The 19,467-nt window shown below is 45.9% G+C and overlaps 1 protein-coding gene across 3 annotated transcripts in view; it reads right to left on the bottom strand.

Moving 5' to 3' along the window:
- Positions 1–19,467, bottom strand: part of AKAP12 (A-kinase anchoring protein 12) — a 73,107-nt gene that overhangs the window by 9,998 nt on the left and 43,642 nt on the right. The window contains exon 1 of one of the 3 annotated variants that reach the window (XM_016211553.2): positions 8,904–9,102. The exons of the other annotated variants lie outside the window; for them this stretch is intronic. Within the exon in view, the coding sequence (XP_016067039.2) occupies positions 8,904–8,928 (25 nt within the window). The 5' untranslated portion in view covers positions 8,929–9,102. Of the gene's footprint in view, positions 1–8,903; positions 9,103–19,467 lie in introns of those variants that run through there. 3 annotated transcript variants of the gene reach the window in all.

The raw sequence follows: 19,467 nt of genomic DNA, 5'->3' as shown, positions 1-19,467 counted from the left end.
CCCCTGCAGGCCCAGACGGCGCCTCCGTGCTTCGGGCAAAGGCTGGACAAAGGGAACTTGGCCCTGATTTCAGCTCCACCTGCCTTCTGCACCCGAGGGGAATCTGCACAGACCTTAGGACACACCGTGCTTCCTAAAATACCACTTTGATCACCTCAGGAGGCTGGCACACATCTCGGATAGCTGGATAGCTGCAGGACCTACAGGGCAGCCTTCTAAACCACCCAGCCTGGCAGCCTCGGCTTCAGTTAGGTTCCAACATAGAAGCCAACCATGATGGCACAGGTGTGCATTACAGTTGGCATCCTGCCCCAAACCCCTGCCATCACGTGGCTGCCGCACTGGAGCCTGGGTTCCACCTCTCAGTCTGCACTCACCCCCCGTGGCACCCCGAAGAGTGGCCTGCCCCATCCTGTCCCACATCCCGTTTTGCTCACCTCCAGGCTCTGCAGGGAGAGCATGTTTCCGGCCCTTGCTAAAGCCTTGTGATTTTTTAAAACAAATTTTTTTGAGACGTAGCATTTTCCAGCTCTGCTCCCACCACTCAACCCAGCGGCCAGTGGCCCTCAAAGCCGCCCCGCCCGCCGGGCCCCGGGTGAACCCCCGACGGGGACGCGCTACTCACAGCAGAGGCTGCTCCACCAGGACATGGTGCCCGCTGCCACCCGGCAGGGGCTGCTTCACAGGGGCCGGGGGGGCTCGGCCTTCTCCCGGCCCCCCCATCGCTGCCCCATCGCTGGGGGGAGACTGGGGGCGGCCGGTGGGCCGCGCCGCTGACGAGGGCGCCCCCTGGGGGCCGCCAGGCGCGTCACAGAGGGAAATCCGCAGGAGGCCGGGGGGCACCCAGGGGGTCCCTCTCCAAGCGCACGCGGGGCTGACAGCCAGGCCCGGCTAGGGGCCCCGCAGCTAGCGAGCCCTTACGGCTGCTGGCCCCCTGACCCGCCTCTCACCCGCGCCACAGAAGCGGAGCATGATGCAGCACCGGCCCACGCCCTCTGCGAGCAGAGCTGTAAGTTCCCCTGCAAACCCCGCACCGCCCCGCACCGCCCCGCACCGCCCCGCCCCGCCCCGCCCCGCCCCGCCCCGCAGGCAATCTGCGCACGCTTCTGTTAGGAGCCAGGGCTTTAGTTTCTCGAGCATTCGCACAAGAACTGGGGCCCCGCGCACGTTCTCGTTACAAAGTTATCATTTGCAGCCTTAGAGCAGCCTTGGAGCTCGAAGGTGGAGCGCACTTGGTCCCTCGGACCGGTCTGCAGAGGGGATAGGCCGACTTCAAAAACGGCTGTCTGCGGGGAACGCAAAAGGGCACAGACACTCTGGAGACAGCTGGCAGTGTCTTATGAAACGAAACATACTCCTAGCCCAGACTCAGCAGTGACACTCCTTGGTATTTACCCAAATGAGCTGAAAACTGATGTCGGCACAAAAATGCACGCAAATGATTATAGCAGCTTTATTTATAACTGCAAAACTTGGTGGCAACCCAGAAGTCCTTCCTTAGGTGAATGGCTCAATTACGGTGCACACCCAGCGACGGAATATTACCAAGCACTTAAAAGAAAAAGAGCTATTGGGCCATGAACAAACAGGGAGGAACCTTCAAATGTTTATTATAAGGGAGAGAACCCATCTGAAAAGGTTACATGCTGTGTGATTCCAACTACATGGCATTCTGGAAAAAACAAAAACTGGAGACAGTAAAAAAGATCAGTGTTGCCAGGGGAGGCGGGAGGGAAGGATGGCCAGGCAGGGCACAGAGGGTCAGTTAGGGAGGCAAAACTACTTTGCATGATACTATAAAGCCCATAAAATGTACACCACCAACAGTGACCCCTACTGTAAACCATGGGCTTTGGGCGATAAAGATGTGTCAGTGCAGGTTCATCAGCTGTAACGACTGTACCACTCTGGTGGGGGTATGGAGAGTGGGAGAGGCTAGCAGAGAACATACAGGAGCTCTCTGTACTTCCCACTCGTTTTTGCTGTGAACTTAAAATGGCTCTAAAAAAAGAAAGTCTACTTTTTTAAATGGTCATGTGACTTGGCCAGTGCCATCTAGAGTAGGTGTGTGGCATCCCTGGTGGGCACTGGCTCTCAGGAGAGCAAAACACAAAGTTTATCATTTTAAAGAAAAATTAATTCCACATTTTTCAGTGTTAAAATTCTTATTTTTTTTATAAATCATTATAGCTTTTTATAATTTGTCAGTGCTGCTTATGACTAGAAAAAGTATTTAGACATGTCAACTCCCACCCTTAGATGGGAAAATTGCTATATGTCTGATGTGGAGATCAATTTAAATTCCATTTCAGTGTAAAAAGCTTTTTTTGTTTTTTTCATGATTACAGTCATGCTTTAAAAAAGAAAAAGAAAGGACATATATATCATTAAATTCCATTTCGGTGTAAAAAGCTTTTTTTGTTTTTTTCATGATTACAGTCATGCTTTAAAAAAGAAAAAGAAAGGACATATATATCCTATTCCCTCACTCACAGATTCAAAAGGTCACCTGACCATCATTTTTGCAACCATCACATAAAGACTGGGTAAAGCAAGAATCACTGGGCACTAAATGGGGGTAAGGGGGAAGGTAAGGATAGAATATTTACATGCTTAATATAGAAAGGGTGGGGAAAACCTAATTATACAGGGGAGGAAAAAAGGGCAAGAATTCAACAACAATCTGTGAGGGACAGACGGACATTGGGTGCCATACCCTGAGAGGGTCAGACTCGTGGCTAAGAATGCGTAACCCGAATTGAGTCAGGAGAAAACAAACACAAAATAAGGAATGTGGTAGAAATGGGGAGAGAACTATATGCTTTGAACATGGCAATGCTTTAAAAGACACGGGCTATGGAAATGTTCCAGATTAAAAAGATGCTAAAGAATGTAACGAACACCTGACCCAAGGAGAGACCTTGTAGTGCAAGGGGCAGTGTTAAAAAGGACACTGTTAGATTCACCCGTAAAACTGGAATAAGGATAGTAGGTTATTTAAGAGCAACAGTGTAAATATATGACACTAGTAACTGAACTGTGACTGTGAAAGGGAATATCTCTAGTCCTAAACACGTGAAGAATTTGGGAGTAAAGGACCGTGATGTACATAACTCACCTCCAATGGTTCAGAACATTTTATCTCACGCTGGTTTTGGTTTTTGTTTTTTTCCAACATAGTAAATAATGAAGCACATGAGGTAAATGTTAACAATAGCTGAACATGGATGTTTCCCAGACTGTTTTTATTTTTGCAACTTTCTGTAACTTTGAGGTTATTATTATTTTTTTAAATCACTCAGAAGAGTAAACAGGAGCAGAAAATAAAAATATAGACTACAATGGAGAGGGTGACAATTTGCCCGTGATTTCAGGACACTGGGTCTTTGCCTCACATTACATAACATAATATAACTGTTATCAATGTGGTGAATGACAGAAAAACTACTCTCCCCCCACCCACCCCCACCCCAAGATAAGAGGTCAGGCAGAAGGGAAGGAGTTTAAAGCGCAGGCGTCCTGGAGACAGGCTGCCGTTTCAGTTTCAGCTGCACCACCTATAGCACCGGGCCCTTGGCCAAAACTCCCTGGCGTTTCTGGTCTTAGTGCCCTCACCTGGAGGGGCACCTCCAGTACTTCCTGCAAAGGTCACTCAGGAAGATGAACTACCAATTGGCCATCTGTAATAATAATACAACAAAAGCTATACTGGGTCTCTTTTCTTCACTGTTTCCTTCAGAACACAACTATTTATTTTTAATTCTTTTTACCAATTCCCAAAAGACTCTATATAAATTATAGGACATTTTAAAATACAGAGAATGGGGCATAACTCATAAAGACAATGTCCAGAGATAATTACTATTACTATTTGACATAATGGCCGCGCATTTTATTTTTATGGCCCCCGTGGTTAACACTCTGCATTGGTCCAATTCTGTCACTGTCACACGCGTCGGAAATCCTGGTGCGAAGCCCTGATCGTTTTGAACAGAAGAGGGCAGCATCGAACAGCCTGCCGTCCCGGCGGGAAGCCCGCTTTCCCAGGTCTTCAGGCCCAGAGGACCCTGCGGAGACACAGAGCGCCGGGTGCTTTCCAATTCTGAAAGGCGATGCCTCATCGCACCTATTTCTACCTCTGTGGCTTCCAACATAAACATTTCAAGGGGGAAAAACGGGGCACAGACACCCCCTCGCCTCTCTCTGCACCATGTAAAGATCTAGACTCTGCACCCCGTTTTGGACTCAGTGTGGATCAAACACGGCTGCGGCCCTCTTTTCTCTGCTAAATTCCTTCCTCACCTTCCCAGCCTAAATGTACACCAAAGCAGCTCACATTTCCCAGGCTCCGGCTGGAGGCAGAGACGGCCCAGCAGCCATCATCCTCCTCACTCATATTCCCAGCTTGTGCTTCGCAGGAACCTTTTTAAGGTATTACTATGTGCTGCCTGCACACGGGTTCTGAATGAGTTAGAGATCATAGCTCCGCGAGCAAATGGAGTAAAAAGGACAGCCTAAAAGACGTGGGGCACGTCCCTGGCGGGGTGCCCAGCTGGTTGGAGCATCATCCTGTGCACCAAAAGGCTACGGGGTTCGATTCCCAGTCGAGCGCACGGACCTAGGTTGCAGGTTCGATCCCTGGTCGGGGCAAGTATGGGAGGCAACTGATTGATGTTTCTCTCTCACATTGATATTTCTCTCTCTCTCTCTCTCTCAAAATCAATACAAACATATCCTCTGGTGAGGATTGAAAAACACACACAAAGATGTGGGCCACAGGTAGGAGAGAACCAAGCCAGCAGGTCTGGCTACTCGGAGTGAAGGGAGCAGGCGAGTGACAGGAGGCTGGTAATTTCTGGGAACGGCAGGCCAGAGTTCGCCCGTCCAGAGTCAGCAAAGCACAGTCCATTCATCATCGCACTTACAAACGTTTTACTACCAACTGTACTTTTAAATGACATCAACCCCCCTCTATAATTTAACACCCCGGCTCCTAGCAGAATCATTATCTGCCTTGGGTTTGTCTGGTTGGACAGGGAGAGGAAGACAAAACAGCTTGGTCACCTAAGCGTCACCGATTTAGGCATGCCCTTTCTCGGCACCCAAAAAGCCTTCCATGGGAACAACTGATTTTAGAATGGGCCTCTCTGACACAGCATATAATTCTCACTCCCGTGGGCCTTTGAATTATCTGGCCATGTAGAAGAAGCCTATTAATCCAGCAGGTCTCTCATTTGCCCCTAAAGTCCAAACTCGGTGCTCACTCACTGAGGCCGTGGCTCAGCTGCAAACGCCACACTCTCACCAGGCATCAAAGATGGCAGGAAATTTTGGGAAGGGGGCCGGTCAGTGTGTCAACTAGAAACACCTCCAGGAGGCAGAGCTGGCAGACAGTTCCCTCTTCACACTGTCCCTGCCGGTCACTGGTCCTCTCCCCACCCCACGGCCACCTAAAAGGGCAGGAAATACTATGGTATTGCCACGGTCCACGCACTCATGGGCACCGCGCCCAACAGTCTTGCCTGGTACCTGGTTTGTGTGACCTCTCATCAACCGTGAGTGGAAGCGACATCAATGAGTGGCTTCTTCAAAGAGCATCACCCCAGACACCATACATTTCGATTCCCTTTTCCTGGGAGAAGATGCTAATATGCCTGTGAGACTGTCCATACGCTGAAAACATTACTTGGAAGGGAGAAATGATTTTAAAAATAATGTACATACAAGATGCTTTCACTCGTTTAACTTTCTTGTTGTTGTTAATCCTTACCAGAGGATATTTTTTCCATTGATTTTTAGAGAGAGTGGAAGGGAGGGAAGGGGGGGAGAGAGAGAAAGAGAGAAAGATCGATGTGAGACACACTGATTGGCTGCCTCCCACACACTCTCGGACCGGGGCCAGGGATCGAACCTGCAGCCCAAGTATGTGCCCTTGACCAAGAATCAAACTTGAGGCCCTTCAGTGAGAAAGCTGATGCTCTCCATTGAGCCACACCAGCCAGGACTAATTCATTTAAATTTTTTTCTTTTTTCCATTTTTTTTACTATCTCAATCATTTAATTTTTGAGTTTAGTGTAACCAGTGCTCTCCATTCCCCAGGCACAGCGGGACGGCTTGCGGTGACATCTGGAACTGGTTAACTTTCCCCTATGAGTTGCAGCATTGCCCTGGAATGCTTCCAGGAATTCTCCACATTCTGAATCCATCCCTTATATCCTACACACCCAACTCCCCTTGTTCCAGGGCTCATTACCACAGAACCTCCAAGGGGAGATGTTTAGCTGGGATTAAAACTCAGATAAGCGAAACCCACTCCAGGAGCACACAGGTCACCCCCTGGCCTCACAGGACGTTCAATGGTGTGCATCCTACACCATGAGAAAGGGTCCTGTGCAAGGTAGCCGTGGACCTAGAGAAAGTTTCCGGGATAAAAAGGAGTGAAACAGCCCTTCTGCAGGGTTATTGTGAGGAACAGGAATGGCCACACGGTGGGCACTCGGTAAGTGGCAGTTCTTACTCTACCAGTTGTGAGGGTATCAATTTCATGTCCCACAAGTTTCTTGACAACTAATCTGCCTCCACAGCAGATGAAAGCAACCTTGTGAAGGGGTTTTATTTCATCTTATAAAATGACTTACATAGAGAAATGCATTATAAATAATCTAGTCCCTGCGTGAAAGCTGGAGGAGTCTTTTTTCCCCCGTTTACTTTAGATTCAAAGAAGGATGTCGCCCTAATTCCTCATGGTCCTCTACGGGTCTTTTTTTTTTTGGTGGCACACCACTGATACGGGGGTGGGTGAGGGAGAGGATACCTCTTTGATAATCATATCAAATCACTTACTCAATAGCATGTAATGTGAATGATCAGTCATTTCATAATGAAGTCCTGCTGCCCCCATTTCAGTGGGGTGTGTATGGGGTGGGGGTCAGGAAGGGGAGGGTCAGTTCCATCAGCCGCAGCTTTTCCCTGCTTTCAAAAATGGAAGCTTGCTCCTAAGTAATTCTGCAAAAATGTCATCATTCTCTCCCCTTGCTACTAATTGTGCAACTGAAATGCTCCTTGCATAACGCAGCACTAAAGAGGGCTCCACTAACGCTCACGTGTAGGTGAGTAACCTGATATTTAATTAACCCTGAGTGCCAATTAGAAAAATCTTCATTGCTTTTAAGATTCTGATCAACTATTTAAACACAACTGGCTGTAAATCTTATCAGGAAAACTTGCAGACCAAAAAAAAAAAAAAAAAGTTGAAATTCCCCTTTTCCACTATGAAATGTTTATGTGCTGTTACAATTTTTGGAGTTAAGAGTTTCTGTGCACTTCTTTATTACCAGGAAAAAGTACTAAATTTTGTCACATTCCCCATTATAACCGAAGTAGAAGTCAGAAAGCAATAGGACCAGTTACTTGAGGTTGCCTGAAAAATTAGAGTCCTTTCAATTGCTTCGATCACATAGGATTCCACTGGGATCACCTGAACCAATCTGTAAAGCCCCCCTCAAGTTTTCTAAGTTTAACTCCTAATTGGTGCTAAAAAGGACCACCTTTTTTTCCCCACAAGAAACTCAGCATATGATAAACTAACCAAACAGTGAATATAATAAAGGCCAGGCTGTATACACAAAAAGCACCCAGAAAAAAGTTTTGATGGGAGAAGTCCCACCCCCAGTCGTGACACCCACAAACCACACTCCCAAGGCAGCATCTCTCAGGGTTGGGCATTTGTGTATTTCATTCATAGAGAAAGTAATGATCTGGAAAAAGTGGAGCGTTTTGTGTTTTTAATTTTTAAATTTTGTATAGTCTATTTAATAATAACTTCTAGGTACCATGTAAATTTTCGTGCCAGATAAATGATAGAAAGTCTAGTCAAGTTAACTTGGAGAAGGAATTTTAAGGAAATCTCAAAGTAAACAAGCTAATCTATAGGAAGTGAGAGATATTTTTAGTTTGGCTAAACTTTCACATTCACTTAAAATTCTATAAGAGGACAAAGCTTTGCAGAAGCAATTATGAGAAAAAATTTAAGTCCTAGGAATTTTTCTATACTGTGCTTTAAAGAAACTATGGAGCTTTGGTGAGCTACGATCTCAAATATATAAAGACCTGGCCTTTAAATCTAAACTAGCAAACGGAGTTTCGTTTTGATGGCGGGAAATGGGAGAGAGGAAAACAGGCAGGTTCCTAAGGAGCCACAACATGATAAAAACCAGGTTAGAGGAGCTACAAGCACATTCCACAAGTTTGATATATGTAATTTATTTGCTGGAGGTTAGGTATTAAATATATAATTCATACTCAGCCAGACTTCTAGAAAGCAAGCTTAAGAAACAAACATTCATTGCCTAGATGCTGTTACCTGCTGGCCACCGATTTTACAGTAACCGTGGATTTACTAAGACCCCCATTTAAACCAGTGCTAACACTTCTGTCCCCTAAATCGCCAGTGTACTGTGTACCCTTCCTTGCAAGTTCCCGATAAGCAGGTCAACATGCAAACAATGCAATTTCTCCAAAACAGGAAAATAATATTTTATGACCACAGCAAGTGATTAGACTGTCACAACCCATTTGGAAATTCACCCCAATCTAACATGAGTCGATTCGGCGGGTGCGGGGCCCTCCCTCTCCACAAGGGGGAAGGGGGACAGTCCCTAACAAAATAACTTTCAAGGTCTACCCCTAGGCACAGCGGGAAGATTTCCTGCACTGGCCAAATGAAAGCCTCAGGTCTGTTTGGGTCTCACTGAGCCACAGAGAGAAGGCTCTTCTGATCAAAAAGTCAGCACACTGAGAGAATCAGACGCCAATCTGTATGTCCCTCCACTGACCCCAGGTCCCCACCCAAACGCAGGCTGGAGGGAAGCAAGCACGCAGTCCACCTGCCACTCCGCCTTACCTGAGATTGTGATGATCCTCAGCATAGTTACCAGCTCCTCCGGCTGGGCAGGGCGGCCGGTCCTGGCCCGGGTCTTGCCCACACCGGGCAGTCTTGCTGTGATCAGAGAGAACCAAGTGCCAAGCCGCCCTCAGAGGAGCAGGAAGAACCCCAGGTGCCCGGGGAGCTGCAGCACAAAGCGGCGAGGATGCCTTTCCCGGGCAGTTATAGGCCGACCCGCCCCGGCCCGCCGCCTGGGGCCTGGCCCCGCCCTCGCCGCCCGGGGACCGCAGTGGCGTGTGTCTCGTTGGGGAGGAGCGCAGCCCTCCCTGCAGCTGGCCCGTCAGCGGTCAGCGAGGCTCTGCAGAGGGACCCGGGGAGGGTTTAAAAGTCGCTGGGATGCCTAAGACCCAGAGTCAGCAGCATTTTTATCTAAACCATGACTTCACTCCTGGCACCGATCTCATTCTGTATCTAGGCTTTTAATATTATTACGTTAAGGAAACAGCCGCACAGATATTAAAATTCTACTGCCATTTTTTAATAGGGTTCTGTATCCTTACGTTTGTTTAAAAGCTGATGAGGTGCAAAACACGGCTCCTTTTTAGCACCTGTAGTATTATTTTATGTTTTCGCCATCTGTTTGACACACACGTTGCACTGATCTGAGGGCTGGCAGCTCTCAGGTGTCCTGTTGCCTAAACTCTTCGAGAGTTACAAAGGCAAACTGTGTGTCTTCAACACTTGATCAAGACAACTTGAAAAAGCCCATATACTTGAGCATTAAGTCTGTGGGGTTTTTTTTAATGGTAAAAGCTAAACCTTTAGATCAAACAGTGCCACATTCTGACATACACACAGTATCACACCTCTAATATCTGAGCACACAGCATGAAAATCAGTCAGAACCTGTTAAAAATTCAGAACATTTCAGGAAGCCCTAAGTTTTTGTTTTGTTTTTTAAATCCTCACCGGAAAATATGTTTTTATTGATTTGAGAGAGAGAGAAACGTGAATTGGTTTCCTCCCATACACACGCAGACCTGGTATCGAACCCGCAACCTCTTGGTGTAATGAACCACACTCCAGCCAACTGAGCCACCTGGCCAGGGCGGGCAGCCATGAGTTCTTAAATTCCTTCTCCCTGGAACTTCAGGTTTGTTCTATATAAAGACACAAGGTAAGTGATAAACGAGCTGGTGTGTGCTCATGATTTTGACACACTCTCTCGTATGTCAGTCCCGTTAGGGTAGGTCCAGGTAGGCCCCCCGGGTCCACTTCCGTCTTTCCATACTTTTCCTATTTATCACTTCATGCCTTGTCTGTCTGACCCCATGGGGGGGGGGGGCTCTTCCTCTAAGCAAACAAAAGAAAAGTTTTTCGATTTCTCTTTTATTGAGACCGTGCAGATCTTGTTCATTACTTCTTGGCGGCAGGGCGGAGGGTGGGGGACATGGGGTGGACCCCCACCCATCGGTGGTGGGGGGGATATCAAGAAAAAGCACAGCACATAGTTGCTCCTTCCGGCCACCAGGGGGCCCTACGCACCATATTCTGGTCTAAACTGAGCAGAGTTTCCAAGGCGGTGTTGCCAGCATTCTGACCTTGTTACAAAAATGAGCTTCATCTTCTCCACAGACCTGATTTCCCTCTTCTGTTCCGGCAAATGCCCAGCCTGGGGGCAAATGACCAGCCTGGCCCTATGTCCGCATGGGAACAGGGAGTGATGCTCCTGGTCCTGCCGCCCGGGAGCTGATTCTCAGGGCGAGCCACTTAGCAGCTTCCTAGCCTTTTGTCTTCCACAGAGTAGTCTTAACTTGGGCTCACAGGCTGCTTCCATCACAATGAGAAATGCGGCTGGTGCTAATGGTCCCTCTGCAGTCCCGTAGCCAACGGGGGAGGGCAGCTCCGCATTCCTTTCCTCGCCCCACTCTACCCCCAGCCCCAGCCCTGTAGAGTCCTGGCTGTGCTCACCACGGATAAAGCTGACTCTGGGGGCGGCATCTGTGACCATTAACTAACTGATGTAGCCTTCCCAAGCGTGGGGATCAGCACGCACACTGTGTCCCCAGGTGAAGCCCACACCCCTCCCAGAGTCGTTCCAGGAGCCCTGGCTACCTCCAGGGTCTGAGGTCTCAGTTCTAAATTTCTCAACACCAGCTGTTGGGGACAGCACATGGCTTTCATTTGGTGCCACCTGTGAAATACACATGTTCAATTTATGAGTGCCCCCACTGACTGTGACCTTGCTTAGCTGCGCCACAGGAGGGGGCAGGGACCAGTGAACCAGAATTAGCACTGATACAAGGTTCACTAACTTCCTCCAAGGAGGCTTGAGTATCTAACCCAAATGTGAGAACCAGGGAACTGGAGAAAGGACTCACACACCAACCCAGCCGTCCCCATCGCCCCTCCTTTCGTTTTTTACAACCTGGCATTACACTTGGAGGAAAAAACCCAAACCCAGTGGTTTCTCTTCTTGGGCTAGAGAAGTGCAGGTGAAATCTAACTAAGGGAGCGTCTAAGCCACTGTTAATCCTTCAAAATGCTTTAAGATAATCTGAGGTTGGGTTAAAAACTGCTGCAAACTGGAAAACTGAGTGAGGAGATGAATGTGTACACTGAATCTAAATAACATCTAAATGGCACAGGATGGGCAGGCTCTCCTGGGCTCAGCATATTTTCAGGTCTCTGTCCCTGTGCTACAAACTCAAACACCAGCTAACTAAATTTTACGGTCCAGTTGAATTGGACATGTTTATACAGACATAGAGATTTCCACTCAAAATCCTCAAGACAAATAATCGGAAGACCAGTTCCTCAAAGGGACTGTTGTGATACAATAGAAGAGCTAGAGAGGGACTTAAAAATCACTGAACAAGACAAGTTAAAGAAAGCAAGGGGAAAATAAATATTTAAAGACACAATCCAACTAATACAAGTGTCGTAAAATGAGTATTATTTTTCCCTTTACCAAGTCCACCATTTTGGATTCTCTGATTTGGCAAATCTATATCTACGACATATGCCAAAGGAGAGGTAGAGGTTTATGTATGAGAATGTCTACTGCTCGGGACGCGGAATATTTAAGAACCTAAGTGTCCCGATGGTAGGAAAGTGGTATATCTAACTCTTCAGTGGAACATTTGACAAAAACATGTCTGAAGCATTCACGACAAGGAAAACGCCCACACTGATTTATAAACCCACACCTCTTTGTTCAGGGTAAAAGCAGGATAAAATTATATATTCCATCTAATCCCAATTTTGCTTTTTAAAATGCATATATATGTGAAGCTGAGATAAAAAGAGCTCAGAGAGAAAAAAAAGCCAACCATAGTGAAATTATGGGCAATTTCTGTCTCAGCATTTCCCTACATTTTACAAATCATCCAAACCACCTTCTGTCACTTTTACAGTGAGACTGAAGCACACTGGACAACACCTGGCCCTGGTTCGTCCAGGGCGCCCAGCACCGTAGGACCTGAACCTCAGAGCTGTCTCCCCAGTTTCTATAAAAAATGCAAGGCCATAATCTTGAACTCTCTAATCACGGACATCTAAACCATAATCTTGAACTCTCCAATCACGGACATCACTGTTAGCAAGCTGAAATCAGATCAAAGTCAAAGTGCAATCATACTAAGATTATGCAATAAGAAAACACGCTTTCCTACCAGACCGGGTGAGAAACATGATCAGGAATCAGGTCTACCCTGAGTGCCCTGGTCCCGGTGCTCTGTTCGTCTTAGGGCTCTGAACACCTGTCTCTGGGGTGGTCGAAGAGGGTTCCCAAGTCTGAAACGCTGGCTTCTGGTTCGGGTTCTCCCGATAGCTGTGTGGCCGGGGGCAAGTGTCTCTGGGCTTCGGCTGATGGGAGAATAAACTTGCCACCCACGCCAATGCTGTTCTGGGTGCGAATGCAAGTTAACGCCAGCACGACTGAGCATATTCTAGAAGCAGAATGCATGTTAGCCATTAGGCTTATTTTAAATCTTGCGTCCTTTTATTGAGTTTTTAATGACTCATTCTTTCACTTAACCATTTCCACGTTACTTGGCTTTCCTAGTATTGTGTTATTATAAGTAATAAGGCCAAAATCTTTGCACTTAAGAAAGACTGTCAGAAGCGAGAATTACAACATCCACAAAAAGTCTTAAGGCTCTAAACACATCAGAAATTTGCTGTCCCAGAAAAATTGTATCATTCACTCCATCAGTGGCTGAAAATGCCAGTTTTAACACATCCTTGTGAGCCCTGTAAATCATGCATTCTTACTGTGGGCAACCGGTTCCTGGGAGGAAGCTTACAAAAAGTTAACTCTTTATGTATGAAGGACAGAGGCAGATGTATAACATAAACCGAATTCAGTCTGTCTGTGCTATTAACATTTTAAGGGGGGCAATTAGGACAAAAAAGTCTCAGAAGATCCTGTAGGGGAGCGATCATGGAAAGAAGGTTGACAACACTGCTTTAAATATAGGTAAGCCTCATCTTAAAGAAGCCTTTGAAAAATACTTCATAAAAAGCAAGCATGTCCCCTTTATCATCAATTTTTCAGAAATGCATCCTAGTAAGAGAAGCATCATTTGTGCTGGAAGGAATCAACCTGAGAATCGGCTCGCTTCTCCAGAAGAGAGAGAAATAATCATTTGCCTGAAGTCTTAACCAAAAGGAGTGGGAAGGAGGGGCCAGCTGCAGGGACAGACCTGGAAGAAATGGTACCTAGTGACTCAACCCCACTACATCCACAGCTCTCCACCAATTATATATATAATGTGAGCCCCTGAGCAAGCCACACTTGACTTCAAATTTTCTAGTAGTCACATTGAAAAGAATAAAAGACACTGTGGTTAATTTTAATATATTTGATTTTCTCCCAATACATCTGTAATGTTATGTCGACATGGGTGCAATGGGAAAAATTATTAATTTTATATTCTTTTTTTGTACTAAGCCTTCGAATCCCAAGGTGGATTAATAGAATTAATAGGATTAGCCATATCTCTAGTGTTCGACAGCCACGTATGGCCAGAGCACAGCTCTGAACCTACAAACAAAGCTGAACACCTCCCCTCCCTTTCTGCTACTTCTTTCCCAATGACAATTTAATCTCCTTGACTCCTGGAGAGAAATGACCAGGGTACCCAATCACAGAATTGCCCAGACTTCTTCAGCGTCCAATCTAGAGTTGGTCCCTGTTTTCTCAGGAGCATCAACCCTAATCCTTTAATAAGCCCTCCCACGGCCCAGTCCCTGAGGTGCCCACGCAGGAGTCCTCCCTTGGTGCAGCTGCTACATAAAGGTACATGGTCTGACTACAGACGAATTCCTAAGTGGCAAGGAATTAAATTCCCATTCACGGATTCGATCGGTACAGCTGTCTTCTCATTGTCTCCTAATTGGAGTTAACATATTCAAGTCCATTATTCTTTCCCACCAACTTTTAAAGAGACTATGCAGAGAAATCCTCAGACAGATAAAAGATATTGGAGCCAATAAAAAAACCAGGATACTTCAAAAAAGAATAGATAAAACGACGACAAAGAAATAGTTCTTAGAAATTAAAAATATAGTAACAAAAAACACACAGCAACATATATACGTAGTAACAATATGAGATCCAGTCTTGAGGACATTTTCCCAAAACACAGCCAAATACAAAGGGATAAAACATAGGAAAAAAGTTTTAAGCAGGCCCATTCTAGAAGGTCTAAAATCTGAATAACGGTAATTCCAAAGAGAATAAAGAAGGGAGTCACTTCCCCGAGGTGAGGCATGTGCGTTGGTGGGTTGAGAGTGGCCACGAGACCCCGGCATGTTGAAGAAATGGACTCCCGTGGGACTCGTCCCTACAGGACCTGGACAGGACTCTGGCTGTCCCAGGGAGCAAGGCTCGGAAAGCATCGGATTCCAGTGGTAACAGGCAGATGGAGATGACAATGACTGAACCCTGTGCGGAACGCTGAATGCAAATGAACACAACTGGGGGAGGTTTGGGGCCCAGACTTGACAAGCACGAGGGAAAACGTTGCATTTCTGTAGAAAGTTCACTCGCTGGCTTTAGACAGTGAGGCTACGGAGCCTGAGTTTAATCTCGGGGACTCGGTTCATATAAGGGGCCCCGCAGGAGGCTGGCTGCAGAGTGCCAGCCCTGGCTCTGCTCAGGATCAGCAGTGAACAATCATTTGGAAAGTGGGAATTCTCTTATTCTTATTTCTAGCTACTGTTACCGGGTAAGGCTATGAGCTCACATCATGGTGAGTGAAGTACCCAAAGGGTGGGTGATATTTCCAGCATGAGAAGACATATCAACATAGATTGACAATTTTTCCATCCTATTTGGCTTTGGCTCGTTTACCAGCATCCTTGGTCAGGGTTCCCTTGTACATATTTTGCACCAATGCACTTGTCTCTTCGAACCAATTCTTTTGGTACAAAAATCATTCCTGGTGTGAAGCTATCGAGTTTGAGGAGGAAACTAGTCTTAAAGAGCAGGAATGGTGAAACTGAAACCCAGCTAGGCTTGGCAAGCTTCCACCATGCACATTCATATTTGAAATATATATAAGACCTGGTGTTTTTCTGTTACTGTGAGACAGCTTACTTTCTCTGGAGATGTTTTGCCTAAAGAAAAGATGAAAGGAAAGACATGATAAATGTTTTCAAATATTTAGAGGGCTGCTGTGTGGAAGAAGGAGGCAAGTCTGTTCCAGGCAGTTCCAGAGGCAGTGCTGGGGACACAGCAGGGCACTGGAAGCCGCTTCCTTTTAGAGAGAAACTCCCCAGACCTCCCAGTGTTTAGGCAGAAGAGCCTCCGGGTAGGGGCAGGCGCCTGGTTAGATTGCCTCACGGTTCCCTTCCACTAAGGCTTGTTGGTCCCAAGCCTGACTTTTCAGCTGGCCACTCATGAAGGCAGGTGTTATGGGCTGAACTGTGTCCCCTCCAAATCCATGTGTTGAAGCTCTAACCTCAGCACACCAGAATCTAACTGTATATAAAGACAGCGCTTTTAAAGAGGTGATTAAGTTAAAATAAGGCCATTAGGGTGGGCCAGAATCCAATCTGACTGGTGTTCTTAAAAAAGGGTATTAGGCCCGGCCGGTGTAGCTCAGAGGTTGAGCACTGACCTAGGATCCAGGAGATCTCGGTTCAATTCCCAGTCAGGGCACAAGCCTGGATTTCGGGCTCGATCCCCAGTGCGGGGCGTGCAGGAAGGAGCCGATCAATGACTCTCATCATTGATGTTTCTATCTCTCTCTCCCTCTCCCTTCCTCTCTCTAAAATCAATAAAAAAACATTAAAAATAAAAATTAAAAAGGATATTAGGACTCAGAGTCCTGGTGCCTTCCAGGGATGCATAAGCATGATGGAAATACCATGTGGAGAAGGCAGCCATCGGCAAGCCAAAGAGCGAGAGACCTCAGAGAAATTACATGTGAAGACACCTTGATCTTGGACTTTTCAGCCTCCAGATTGTGAGAAAATAAATTTCTGGCTGTGGCCAATGTGGCTCAATTAGTTGAGTGTCATCTCGTGTACCTAAAGGTCACCAGTTCGATTCTGGGTCAGAGCACATGCCCAGGTTTCAGGCTCAGTCCCTGGTAGGGGGCATGCAGGAGGCAGCTGATCCAATCTGTTTCCCTCCCACTTCGATGTTTCTCTCTCTCCTTCTCCCTTCCTTTCTCTCTCAAAATCAATAAAAATACTTTTTGAATATTAAATTTAAAAAATAATAAAAATAAAATAAACAAATTTCTGTTGTTCATGTTACCTATTCTGTGATATTTTAGAATGGCAGCCCTAGCAAACTAATACAGCAGGAAAACAGTCTGCTGTTTGGTGTCAGTTGAATACTACAAGTCCATGTTAAGACACATTAAAGCAATCAGTTTAGCCAATTAATTAAATCTAGCACATATCAGTTTTCACTAAAATAACTTAATGCATGCATTGTTAACACATTGTTTGCGGGTAGTTTTTATCACGCGCTCTACCACCAGTCAACGTAAAACACATAAATACGTTTCCCGCATACAATGTGTTAACACTGGAGGTAAGAAGCCGGCAAACATAGTTGGAAAAAATTCAAAATATACTACTCAGAAATAAGACTCCATCGATAGGCTAAAAAGCTGTAAAAGTTAAGCCCAGAGAATATATCTTCTGGAAGTTATCAAGGTGTCCTTTCATATACTACAGGGACATTGAGCTCTAGAACATATGAGTGTAGACCCATTTAGGGGTTGCTATATTAAGCCAAACTGGGGAGGAGTCAATCTTTGAGAAAACACCTAAAGGATTTTCATTAAAGAGGTTAAATGGGTAAAATAATTTAATATTCCCATTAGTGGCTTAGTCACAACGAGAGAACCATTCATTCACCGTGGACCACCTCACTCTCTCCAAGGGAAAGGGTCTGAATCTTGGTGTATTATTTAGATAAGTCAATAGGTTGGCTGTCTCATCAATGCTCTTCCTCAAATGGACCCGAACATCAACCCTACTTGTGAGGGACTGAAGTAACCCCTAAACTATAGCCACTTATAAGTCTTTGTAGTGATTTAAGACTGACAGTCTTTAGGGCAAGTAGATGTGGCATTTATCAACATCTTTCACCCATCCTGGGCCACAACCAACACCTGTAACATAATTCCCATCTTCTCCCACATGGGGGAGGGGGGGTGATGTTACCTATAGACACATTTATTTAGCTATTTGTCTTTCTTTCATACCTAAATGATTACATAAGGGGGCATCCTTCAGTAAATTTTCCCCTCTTGAACTTTTTGTTCATTAAATTAAAACTTCAACTCTAGAAGATGGCTTTTAAGATCAGACTAAAAAGAAAAACCATAAAAGTGTTTTTATAAAAAGGCATAATGAAATTACCTAGTAGATTCCCACCTGCCCAAGGTCACTTGAGTGTCTCCAACGGCTAATCCATCATTTGGTTTCTAACACCTAAGTTACTAGCAATACTGATGTTACTCGGTCATAGAATTTCTTAGATGGATGAGGGCACTCATGTGACAGATGGAAACTGATGCTCAGTGAGACAAAGGGGTGTATTCAAATCAAGGGTACCCAGTGGAATGAAGTGCTTTACAAAAGGGAGGGAGGGGGAATGAAGAGCTTATTCCTTCTACCTCCCCCACCCCCATTTCTTAAGCTAGAAGGAAAAATTAAGGTTCACTGCACTGTCAGGCTTGGATACAGTTCTGAGGGAAGAAGTCTTCTCTATATAGCTTGGCTGTTAATTACTAAAAAAAAAAAATAAAAAATCTGTGTTTCTTTAAAGATGAAAGCACTACAGTATTATACCCCAAATTTGTCAATGACATAAGTAATTTCAGAGAGGCACGCTAAAATAAAGACATTGCTGTGGAGCGAGGGAATGGATTAAAACCGTTCCCAGAAACTATCGCACTTCTGTGTAAGTTCAAGGCCTGTTTGGTGAGTGTTCTCCCCAGTTTTCAAAACATTACAAAACAGGATACAGCTTGAGAAACTGTCATGCAATAATATTGTACTCGAAATACCAAAGCCGGGGAAAACAAAAATCCCTCTCTTTGTCTCTTGAGCACTTACACTTGATAGCGTCTGCGGAGCGACCAGGAGCCCTCATTTAATCACGAGCGGGCCAGGGGCTGGTTTCGGGTTTCCAGGCAACACCTGGGCAACCACTTGTAAGCACCTGTGAGAGGCCCGCGTGGTGGACTGAAAAGTATCCAGCTTTGTCGTGCTGAGGCCACAAAAGCAGCCTCGGGTGACTCTACAGGGCTGCGTATTTAACTGTGCAGGAAACAAACTGATAGAAAGCGAAAAGACAACATCCTCCTCACCCACAGAAGTAAAAATATAATATTGTTAACTCTAACTTAAACCGGTGTCTTCATTTACTCAAATATTTGTTGAGCACTCACTCTGTGTCAGTCACTGTTCTAGGCTCAGGGGACTCAGGATTGAACCCTACAGACCCCTCCCTCAGCCCCTAGGGGACATATGGAATGCCAGATGTTGACAAGTGATGTGGAGAGAAAGAACCAGGAATGGAACGGAGTGATGTGGGCAACAGGCTTGTCTTCATGAAAATACTAACAAGGTACCAATTATGTCACAAACGGAAACAGAAAAGGGACTGACTCGTAAAAACATTTCTCCCCAGTAGAGAAAGCAGCCTCTCAGAGCAAAGCAAGTATTCTTGTGGGGGGGGTTCAAGGGGAGGTATCTTTGAACAGAGACTTGGAGCAGCCCTTAGGGTATTCACTGTCCAGAAAGTTCTTAAATGATCAAAAGCAAAGAAAAACCACTTGTAATTCCAGAATGGATTTTCTGTAAGGTAACAAGATCCGCAGGGAGGGCCGTGATCACTTGGCAGTAACCTTATGGCCTTTCCATATCCCAAAGGCACTAGACACCAGGAGCCGGCAGGTTCAAACAGCCAATTTAATAAAAGCAAAGACAGTGACATGAAGGCCCACTTGGAAGATGAAATTCTCCACAGTGCTGCTGCAAGCTAAGCTGCTAGACGACAGAGCAACGGCTCCTCCATTTGCTACCGAGTCTGTGGGAAATATCCAGA

This window comes from Miniopterus natalensis, chromosome 5, assembly GCF_054644295.1.
Source record: "Miniopterus natalensis isolate mMinNat1 chromosome 5, mMinNat1.hap1, whole genome shotgun sequence".
Taxonomy (NCBI): domain Eukaryota; kingdom Metazoa; phylum Chordata; class Mammalia; order Chiroptera; family Miniopteridae; genus Miniopterus; species Miniopterus natalensis.
Note: the sequence above shows the minus strand (reverse complement) of the source record. Positions and strands in the feature narration are given on the sequence as shown.